This window comes from Pteropus alecto, unplaced genomic scaffold (assembly GCF_000325575.1).
Source record: "Pteropus alecto unplaced genomic scaffold, ASM32557v1 scaffold273, whole genome shotgun sequence".
NCBI lineage: Eukaryota > Metazoa > Chordata > Mammalia > Chiroptera > Pteropodidae > Pteropus > Pteropus alecto.
The window spans coordinates 394,329-406,307 of NW_006433963.1; the positions used below are offsets into that span (position 1 = coordinate 394,329).

Genomic DNA, 11,979 nt, shown 5'->3' on the forward strand with positions numbered 1-11,979 from the left:
TTGAAAACTCATATCCGAAAAGATATTTGCACACCGATGTTCATAGCAGCATTATTCACAGTGGCCAGGACATGGAAGCAACCAAAGTGTCCTACAATAGATATTGGCTAAAGAAGCCGTGATACATATATACAATAGAATATTACTCAGCCATAAGAAGAGATGAAATACTGCCATTTGCTACAACATAAATGGACCTCGAGATAATCATGCAAAGCCAAATAAGCCAGACTGAAAAAGTTGAAAATCACATAATATCACTTATATGTGGGATATAATTCTAAAAGCAAGAAACGAACAAGACAAACAGAGACTCATAGACATGGACAATAGAATAGTGGTTCCCAGAGTGTAGGGAGTGCCTGAGGAGGGGGGAGGTAGATGGAGTGAATGTGGTCAAATATAAGGTGACCGAAAGAAATCTAACTGTAGGAGGTGAGCACATAGTGTGTATATATATACATATATGCCTTACAGTTAAAGTGTACAGCTGAAACTTATTGGATTTCATTAACCAATGTCACCATAAAAACAAACAAACAAACAAACAAACAAACAAATAAATAAATAAATAAAATAGTACTGGCAAGTCTGAAAATGTTTATTTTTCTCCCCAACCCTGAAATCAACTTCTGTTATGTACAAAGTTATGTTAGGACAAGTTATCAAATGCTGCTTGGTAGGAAATTTGCAAATGTGAACTAGAAACTCGTGTGGGATGTAAAGATGTGTATAGCGATGATTGTCTTTTATGTATTCTAGATAACAAAATGTGAGCATTTTTACCCCTGGAGAGGAAGCAATTCATTATTTATTCTCAGTTTTTTATTACTTTTTGGGCAGCGATTTTTTTTTGAAAGTTTATATTTTTATGTAATATAGACCCTATTTTATTTCAGAAAATGGAAAGAAAAGTTAATTTAAAACACCAAGTTATATTCCACTTGAGCAGTGCTTGCAGTAAGATGCCTCAGATACATTTCATTGCCCAAACTAAATTTACAAACCTGTCTCATAGCATTGCCTTCTGATGGAAAGTAATGCAAAGCCTTTCAAATTTTAATTACAAAATGAACCACAATCATATAAAGGAATAAACTATGCGTGAAGAGCCTTGAAAAATGTTCTTACCCTCAGACCCAGGAATTTCACTCCTAGGAATGTGTCCTAAGCAACTTATTATTTCAGCATGAAGATGTTCGTTATAGTTTTACATAAATTATTAAAATTCAGAAGTACTCTAAATGTCTAAGATTAGTGATTGGTTTCAGTAATCAATAGATTAAAACTCCATGAGGGCAGAAATCATGTCTGTTTTGCTCATCACTGTATTTCTAGCATTTGCATGAAAAGAAACAGGAACATGAAACTATACATACAGTTCGATATATACTATATAAAGCAAATTTATTTATTGTGAAAGATAGGAAGAAAATACATCAAAATTCTACTAGTGGGATTATAAATATTTTTATTTTCTGTATTAGTGTTTTTAATTTAAAAAATTTTATAAAATATGTATATATCGAGAAGCAAAAATAAGTAATGTTAACATTATATGTAAAACTTGCAAGTGCAAATAGAAATAACATTCGGAACATTTCTGTTCTTGGATTATTGATGCTGATAAGAAAATAAGCATTACTTTTAAAAACTGTTGCAGTAAGTAACAAACATAATAAACAAACAGAAACTCATGGATACAGGCAGCGGACTAATGGTTACCAGAGGATAGGGGGAGGGGAGAGGTAGATGGGAGTATAAGGGGTCAAATATTTGGTGACAGAAGGAAATCTAATTTTGGGTGGTGAACACACAATGCAATATATATGACAAACTGTTGAATTGTACACTTGAAATTTATTTGATTTTATTAATCAGTCACCCCAATAATTTTTAATAAAAAATGATTAAAACAATCAAATTGATATAAATATAAATACAGTTTCAATGGAAAAAATTACTTTGAAATTTCTAAGGATTAGTTAAGAAATATTAACTAAGTAATAAATATGAAAATATTAAGCTATAAATTGCGTATTCTTACTCTTATGTGAAGTAAGCTCAAACTTTTGATATTTTATTTGTACATATTGTTATTGATTTAAAGGTTGAATCATAGGGAAGAAAATGAGTGGTAAAAGAACCATAGAAGGGCCTTGTAGTAGGCACTAGGAATATTTATGACTCAAGCAAAGCACATGCCTTCTATGACTTTGTCATCAAAGCAATACCAAGGAATGCCTTGGGGCTGGATGTCTCCTCCTCTTTTTCTGTTTTGTGCCATTTGTTTCTCTTTTTTCACCTCAAAGCTTTCTCAGAGTCATTTTAATGAGATTTTACCTGGATACAAACCAGAGCAGAATGGTAGGATATACACATATACTATGAGATTTGTCATGGGTCCTGGGCTTCTCCAAGGATGACTTTGAACTTTGAACAACAACAACAAAAGATTCTCTTTTTTTTTGGCCACCAATTTCAGTCTTAACAACATTCACAGGAAGACTGGCAGGAGATCACAACTTCAATTGAACCTAAAGCTCCTATCATACTTTCTCTCTATTCTGGCCCTCACTTTCACTCTATTTTCTTTAATTTTTTCCCCTATAGCACTTATTACCTTCTACAGAACTTATTTATCTCCTACCTCTAAAATATAAGGTACAAGGTACATGAAGACATGGATTTTTGTCTTTTTTTTATTTACTAATGTATTTCCAGTGCCTAAATAGTGCCTGGCAAACAAATAGATGACATGCAGAAATTTTTATTGAATGAACAAATAAATGCTATAATCTAAGATACTATTATGTAGGGGAATGTTGGCTATCTCAGGTGTTTTCTTTCACTGAAAGAAGTATCATTAATGTCTATAGCCACTGAAAAACTGAGACTGAAATGATAAATGTTCTGCCATCCATTAATTATAGGACTAAATTGGCTATTAATTTTGAGCCGGAATCCATGAATATGTTGCATTTTCATTTTGCACTGGTCCTTTGCTGGCCCTGGTGATGAGAGTGGAATGATTTGAAAGACTGTATTTGGGAGTAAAACCACATTGAATTGAGATTCATAAAATCAGTGTTCAAATGTTGACCTGTCACTGATCATATGGCCCAGGAGAAGCCAATTAAATTTCCCTTAGTGTCTCAATCTGTAATAAGGATAGACCAGATGACTAGTTTACCTGAGGTAAAATAGTCTGTTAAAGATGTAAGAGGGCAGTAATAGAGTAAAATAGAGTTATATTCCACATTTTAAAAAAAATAAGATAGGTTGTATTCTGTGTGGATACAGCCTATATAAAGCAAAGAAAACTGAATGTCTTTGCATATAGTACTGATACAGTATACTGTATAAAATAACAGTATACTGATACTGCAATTTTCAGACTGATCATTCTTCATATGTAATGAGAATAATTGGTAATACTATAACTTTATAGATGTCAGTGGTTAAAGTCAAAAATATAGTCTGAAGTGGCCCTTCCAGCTCTATTCCCGCCATTACCCAAGCAGGTCCAATAGGTTAAAATAAGTCTGATGTATCTCCATTTACTTAAAATAGTGGTTCTCAATTCCTAGGTTCTAATCATTCATTACTGTGCTCTCAAACTTTAATCAATAGATAATAAAAATGATTGTTACATGTGAGAATGCACACTTCGAGGCTTATCAAAAGGATCCTTCAGATGACTGAGTCATCTGACAATGAGTGGGGTTAAACTTGCAGCAAATTAAAAAGGGCAAAGTGAGATGCCAAACTTGAGTCAACAATTTTATGTTTCCTGGAACATGCAAGGCAAAGCCCAACATGAAGGCAGAGCTATTTCTGTTTTTCTGTTTGTTTGTTTGCTTTTATTATTGTTTATGATTTATCTCCCATGTTTATCAGAGTGTTGCTTCATAGTAAGTTTTCGATAAATATTTGTTGAATGCATAAATATTTAAGAGAGTGTATAATCAAAAAATAGTACTCAGGTAGAAGAAATAAAGGGCTGACAGGCAACAACTTAAATAGTAAAAAGTGGATGTTTTTTATAGAAACTCAGTTATATTTAATATTAGTTATTGTGTTGCAATTATTGTGGTCTTGTATAGTTTTAGTTAGACTATTTTATTTAAAGCGTGTGCTCAGAAATTATCATTTTCAAAGGTGCGCTGTAAACACTTGCATGTGCACAATTCTGAATCATGGAAATGCAAGAACTTATCATTGGAAAGGGCAATTTTCTAAAACTTATGAGAAAACTTTATTAAATATTGTATTTATATGTAAAACCCATAACAACTAAATGGTAACTAAACTTTGAGATAATAGCTAATAGTTCAGTGATAGAGTTTATTTGGTATTTATTCTGATTGATTAAATGGTAAAATTTCAAAAATGCAAAAGGCAAAGTAATCAAATTAGAGAGGCAACACCCATGCACTGCTTTTTTTTTGTTCTTAATGAAATACTATACATGCAACACCCATATTTTAGTAGGTAAGCATGTAGATCCAACTTATTTCTCCAATCTTTTTTTTGTCATATTCTTCATATGCCCACTGAAACATGCTGTGATAGGCCTTATTGGTTGTCTATGCAATATTTTTCTTGTCCTCTCTCTTCCTTGCCTGTCATTGCTATAGAAACTAGGAATTCTATGTACATACTTTCCAAATCTTCCTTGCAGCCAGGAGTGGCCCCCTGACCTAGATTGGGCTAATAATAAATAAGAAAAATATTTCTAGGAGGTGTCTGGGATTTTATTTTGTGATAAAATCCCTACTTTCTTCTTACTTTGTATATTGTTAAATAACATCATGATGTTTGATAGTGCAGCAGTCATCTTACAAACATGAGGGGGGATATAGACAATATCAAAGATAACTCAGCAGGACTGTAAGAGCTTGGGTCTTGATGGCATTGTTAAGCCACTAAATCAATCATAGAGACATTCTTTTTAGGAATTTTGTTAAGAAAACAATAATATATTATAATTTAAGCTGTTGTCAATGGGGATTTCTGTTACTTTTTAAAAATAATTTTTTATTTTTATTTTTCAATTATAGTTGGCATACAATATTATAATAGATTCAGGTGTACAACATGGTGATTAGACATTTATATAACTTAAAGAGTGATCACCCTGATCAATCCAGTACCCATCTGACACCATATATAGTTATTACAATATTATTGTGACTATATTCCTTATGCTGTACTTTACATCTCCATGACTATTTTGTAACCACCAATTTGTACTTCTTAATCCCTTCCCCTTTTTTCACCCACACCTCAACCACCCCTCCTGTCTGGCAACCATCAAAATTTTTGTATATATAAGTCTGTTTCTGTTTGGTTTATTTTGTTCTTTAAATTCCACATGTAAGTGAAATCATATGGTGTTTATCTTTCTCTGGTTGACTTCAGTGCAATATCCTCTAGGTCCATCCATGTTGTTGCAGATAAGATTTCATTCTTGTTTATGACTGAGTAATATTTCTTTATATATACATGTACTGCCTTTTCTTTATCTATTCATTCATTTGTAAACACACATATTGCCTCCATATTTTGGATATTGTAAATAATGCTGCAATGAACATATGGAGTCACACCTCCCTTTGAAGTAGTATTTTGGGTTTGTTTGGATAAATCCCCAGAAGTGAGATTACTGGGTCATTCTTTGTCACTTGTTATAGTTTCTGTTTTACAGTCTATTTTGTCTGGTACAAATATTGCTAAGCTAGCTTTTATTTTGTTTTGTTTTGTTTACATTTTCATTAAATATCTTCTTTCATCCCTTTACTTTCACTCTGTGTGTGCATTTCTATCTGAAGTGAGTCTCTTGTAGACAGCATATATAAGAGTTTTGTTTTCTTATCCATTCAGCCATCCTATGTCTTTTGATTTGTGCATTTACTCTATTTATATGGGAGAAAATTGAACTTTGGGTGGTAATTACACAATCCAATATACATATGATGTATTATTGAATTGTATGCTTAAAACCTATATAATTTTGTTAACTAATGAAACCCCAATAAGTTTAATAAAAATAAAATAATTGTTGATAGATAAATAGTTATTGCCATTTTATTATTTATATTTTTAATCTTTTCTTTTCTTCTTAAAAAAATCCCTCTAAAATTTCTTATAATACTGCTTTGGTGGAGATGAACTTTTTTAGCTTTTCCTCTCTGGAGGCTCTTTATCTGTTCTTCAATTCTACATGATAGCTTTGCTGGGTATAGTAATCATGGTAGTATATCCTTGCTTTTCATTGTTTTGAATATTTCTTGCCAATCCTTTCTGTCCTGCAAAATTTCTGTTGAGAAATCAGCTGATAGTTTTATGGGAAATCCATTATAGGTGGCTATCTGCTTTTCTCTTTCTGCTTTTAAAATTCTCTCTTTGTCTTTTTAAACTTTGACATTTTAATTATGATGTGTCTCGCTGTGGGCCTCTCTAAGTTCATGTTGCTTGAGACTCTCTGTGCTTCTTGGGCTTGTATATATATATTTCCTCCACCTGGTTAAGAAAGTTTTCCATCATTATTTCTAAAATAGGTTTTCAATTTCTTGCTCTCTCTTTTCTCCTTCTGAAATCCCTAGGATGTGAATGTTGGTACACTTTATGTTGTCTCAGAGTCCCTTAAACTATCCTCATTTATTTTTTATTTTTTATTTTTTACTTTTTTGCTGTTCTGTTGGGTGTTTTTCACTACCTTATTATTCAAATCACTGATCTGAGCCTTTGCTTAATCTAATCTACTGTTGATTCCTTGATATATTTTTTACTTTAGTTATTGTATTTTTATTTCTAACTCTTTTTTTTATGTTTTCTATCTCCATTTTTTATGTTTTGTATCTCTTTGTTAAAGTTCCCACTGAGTTCATCTACTCTTCCTCTTAGTTCATTGAGCATTCTTACAACCAGCATTTTGAACTCTACATCTGGTAGATTGCTTGTCTCCATTTTGTTTAGTTCTTTTTCTAGAGCTTCATTATATACTTTCATTTGGAACATGTTGTTGTTGCTGTTGCTGTTGTTGTTGTTATTGTTGTTGTTGTTGCCCCATTGTGGCTGCCTCCCTGTGTTTGTTTCTATGTATTAGGTAGGGCTGCTATGTCTCCCAATCTTAGTAGAGTAGCCTTATGTAGTAGGTGTTCTATGGAGCCTAGTGGTTTGGTCTCCCAGGACCCCTGAACTGAGTGCTCTAGGTGTGTCCCTGTTGGGTTATGTGTGCTTTCCTGTTGTAGTTGAGCTTTGATTGCTATTTGCATGTCAGTGGGAGGGATTGACCCTTAGGCTGATTGGCTGTGAGGATTGGCCAATGAGAGGCTGACCCTATTGAACGGGATTTACTTTCACATGGCTCTGATTCCTGTTCAGTCTGTCCTTTGGGTGCGTTGTCCTCAAATGCAGCCTTGGATGGTACTCCAACTGCCCAAAGCCATCCATCAGACATGTTGACTGTGGAACCTCTTGGGAGGGGCCCTACCATAGGCCAAGTTCAGCTGCAACCTGTGGCCTACCTAAGGCCACTTGTCAAGAGGCTCCAAGCAATCCACAGATGGCTGCCACTCACGCTGGACTTGGAGGTGCCTCGAGAGGCCAAGTTGCAAACCGAGGTTAGCAGCTACTAGTGCTGGGCTTGGAGCTGCTCAGCAAGAGATACAGGACACTCCAAGGCCAGATGTTGCTTGTTTCGGTTGTGTGAACCTTTTGGAGATTTTATGAAAGTCCATAGCATGAGTGAAGACATGCTATTTTTATGGAAAAACCACTGGAAGTGGCTTGGGTGGGCCTGCAAGTTGGGAGGGTCAGGGTCTCAGGGAATCATCAGGGGTGACCAGTATTATCAGGATTGATGGAGACTCAGATATGGCTGTCACATGCTGAGAGTGGGGAGTGGGGAGAGCTCAACAGAGAAAGCTGCTCCTTCAGCCTTTGCCCGAAGCCAGACAATTCAGTATCTCCCATATGCCCCTGGAGCCTTTTGAGCTGTTGCCATAGAGCTGGAGCTCAGAGAGAGTGAGTCTCTCAGTGAGTAAGTCTATGCAGACTCCTTAATAGGAATGTCTGTTATTCACTCAGCCCTCTATCTCATTCAGTCACAATGTCTGTTGAATTTCACAACCAGAAATTGTGGGGACTTCTCAGCACTGGAACCCTGAGCTGGGGAGCCTGGTATGAGGCTGGGATCCCTCACTCCTTTGAGGGGATCTCTGCAGCTGAGATATATCTTTCTATTCTCAACTGTGGGGCCAACATGTTTTACATCTCCACCTTTTCTATAAATCTCAAGGTGGCCTCTTCAGTATATCCCCAGTTGTAGGACTTCTATTTAGACTACAGGTTATTTCCAATGATGGCTGTTCTGTAGTTTGGTTGTAATTTTGATATTGTTGTGAGAAGAGGTGAGCACAGCATTTACCTATTTAACCATTTTGACTGAAACTCTGTTACTTTTTTTAGAAAATAATAACTTATCCAACCCTCCATGCCAATTTAGGACTTTGTGCTCTTTTTTAGTGTCTGTTCTTTTGTCTAAAATAGTATTCTTTTCTCTGTTTTTGTATCATTTCTTTTTAATAAAGAACCAGATAAAATATCAATTGTTCTGTGAAACCTTTCTTTGTGATTGAGAGTGAGTTCTAGCCAATAATATTGAGGGAAGTCTTCTGGGAAAGGTTTTCACATTCTTAAGTAGGAATCACCAGTAAAGACAGTCCACTTTCACCTCTTAGAAACATTCATATCTTGTTGCCATGCTCAAAAGCAATGCAAAAACTATCTTGTTACCATGAAGAGGGGCAGACAAAAGGCAAAGTTAAACAACTAAGGTGGCAGAACTTAGAGATAGAAGTTAGGTTATTTAAGACACTGGTGATCTCCTGAATTAACCAACAATAAAATTTATTCTTTCTCTAAACATTCTTCTATGTAACATAATAAATGCCATGGTTGCATAAACTTATTTGAATTAGGAGTTTCTAATATTCACAGCTAACTAATAGAAAATATAAAGGTGGCAAATGATGAAAATAAACAGGAAAAAGTCCTTTGAATCTATTAAAACAAGTTAGTCTAGTTAGTTTCAGTATAACTGGAATGTCCATTCAAGAGCACATAAATAGAACACAAAAATTATTATTGTTTATTATTTGTAGGTTAAAGTTTTCACTAATGATGCATTGTTTTTAGGACATGTACATTTTGCATTAGCAGTGGGAAGTTTGCTTTAATGTCATCATCTGAATTCCTTTTATGTCTATCTGAAAGATAGCTGGCCAATAGTAGAGATATTGTCTGTATTTCCTCCCATTCACTTGGTTGCTACTTCATTCTATTCCAGATTTTTTTTTTTAAGATTACATTTATGGCGAAGGTTGAAACTGCAATTAAGTATAGGCTTAGTATTATGGGCTTTAGCACAAGTGACTCACATTTGAGCCTGTGGTTTTCTCCTTAACAAATTCCCAACTTAGATCAAACTCTCAGATTAACTGAAGGGTATGATAAAAAAAAATAAGGCATTTGCAACACTTTTAACTACCACTCTGCAGCTCTGCTAATCCTTAGTGTGGCATGAAGTTTTTCCTTAATCTCCATGACATTTACAGGTCATGTTTCCAGGTTAATAATCCTCATATAAATCATTCTCTTGTTTCCTTTTTGATAATCCAGTCTTAGGGAAAGCATTTGCTTGGCAGTTTGCAGCTGCAACATGCATTTAAAGCTTTGAGAGACTACTTTTCTAAGGAGATTATTATGAAAACTGCAAGCAGGATAATTCCAAATATTTGGCGTTTGTTGTTTTTCAGTTTTATACCCCCACATATAAGTGATATCATGTGGTTTTCAACTTTTTCTGTCTGGCTTATTTCATTTAGTATGATTATCTCAAGGTTGACCCGTGTTGTCACAAATGGCAGTATTTCATCTCTTCCTATGACTGAGTAATATTCCATTGTATATATGTCCAAAATCTTCTTTACCCAATCGCATATTGTAGGACACTTCAGTTGCTTCCACATCCAGGCCACTGTGAATACTGCTGCTATGAACATTGGTGTGCAAATATCTTTTCAGGTATATGTTTTCAAGACTTGTGGATAAATACACAGTAGAGGGATTGCTGGATCATATGGTAAATCAATTCAAAAGGAACCTCCATACTGTTTTCTATAGTGGCTGTACCAATTTGCAGACCACCAGCAGTGTATGAGAGATCCTTTTTCTCCACATCCTATCCAACACTTGTTATTACTTGTCCTGTTGATTATAGCTATTCTAACAGGTGTGAGATGATATCTCATTGTGGTTTTGGTTTGCATTTCCCTAACAGCTAGTGATGTTGAGCATCTTTTCAAATGTTTGTTGGCCATTTGTATGTCTTTTTGGGACAAGTGTCTGTTCAGTTTCTCTGCCCATTTATTGACTGGATTGTTTGTGTTTTTTGTTGTTGTTATTAAATTGTATGAGTTCTTTGTATATTTTGGATATTGGGCCCTTATCAGAGGTGTTGCTTGCAAATATATATTCCCATTCGGATGGCTGTCTCTTTACTTTGTTGACGGCTTCTCACACTGTGCAGAGCTTTTTAGTTTGATGTAGTCCTATTCATTTATTTTTGCTATTACATCCCTTGCTGTTGAGGTCAAATTCTTAAAATCCTCTTTAAGTCCAAGGTCCATGAAATTAGTTCCTATGTTATCGTCTATGCATTTTATGTTTTTAGGTCTTATATTCAGGTTCTTAATCAATTTTGACTCAATTTTGGTGTGTGGTGATAGACAATAGTCTAGTTTCATTCTTTTGAAGACAATTTTCCAGTATTCCCAGCACCATTTCTTGAAGTTAGGTTTCCTTTCTCCACTGTATCTTTTTCGCTCCTTTGTCAAAATTATTTGCACGTACTAATATGGTTTTGCTTCTGAAATCTCAATTCTGTTACACTGGTCTGTGTGTCTGTTTTCCTGCCAATATCATGCAGTTTTATTATTGCCACTTTGCAGTACAATTTGAAGTCATGCAGAATGATACCTCTAGCCTTCTTCTTTTTTCTCAGAATGGCCATGGTGAATGGTTTATGTATGTATGTATGCATGTATGTATGTATATATTTTTTGTTTCCATACAAATCTGATGATTTTTTGTTCTATTTCATTAAAAAATGCTGAAGAGATTTTGATGGGGATTGTATTAAATGTGTATAATGCTTTAGACAATAAGGTCATTTTAACTATGTTGATTTTTCCAATCCAGTAACACGGAACACCTTTTCACTTCTTTGTGTGTTCTTTGATTTATTTTAATACGGTCTTACAATTTTCATAATACAGGTCATTCGCATGTTTTGTTAGATTTATTATTAGATGTTTTATTAGTTTTGTTGCATTTGCAAAAGGAATTATTTTATTTATTTTTAATTAATTAATTAATTAATATTCTTAATTAAGTTTATTGCAGTAACATTGGTTAATACAATGATATAATTTTAAAGTGTACATTATAATTTGGCATTTGTATATCCTATTGTGTGTTTAAAACCCCAAATCCAGTTTCCTTTAGTTACCATATATTTGATCTCCTTTAACACTTCACCCTCCCCCTTCCCCCTATATTTCACATCTTTTATTACATCTACCTACCTCCTCCTCTCCTACCCCACTAGTAACCATTAGTCTATAGTCCTCTGTCAACCACTAGTCTGTAGTCCATGTCCATGAGTCTCTGCGTGTTTGTCCTGCTCATTTGTTGCTTTTAGGTTTATATCTCACATATAAATGATATCATGTGATATCATGTGGTTTCCAACATTTTCTGTTTGGCTTATTTCGCTTAGAATGATTACCTTGAGGATGATCCATTTTGTCGCATATGGTAGTATTTCATCTCTTCTTATGGCTGAGTAATATTCCATTGTGTGTGTGTGTGTGTGTGTATATATATTTATATATATATATACATACATAT

The 11,979-nt window shown here is 34.3% G+C and overlaps 1 protein-coding gene across 1 annotated transcript in view; it reads right to left on the reverse strand.

Annotated features, from left to right (window-relative positions):
* CYLC1 (cylicin 1) overlaps positions 1 to 7,465 on the reverse strand; it is a 55,535-nt gene extending 48,070 nt beyond the window's left edge. Inside the window, exon 1 of the mRNA XM_015587084.1 lies at positions 7,344 to 7,465. Within this exon, the coding sequence (XP_015442570.1) occupies positions 7,344 to 7,465 (122 nt within the window). The remainder of the gene's footprint in view (positions 1 to 7,343) is intronic.
* Between the last annotated feature and the right edge of the window lie 4,514 nt (positions 7,466 to 11,979).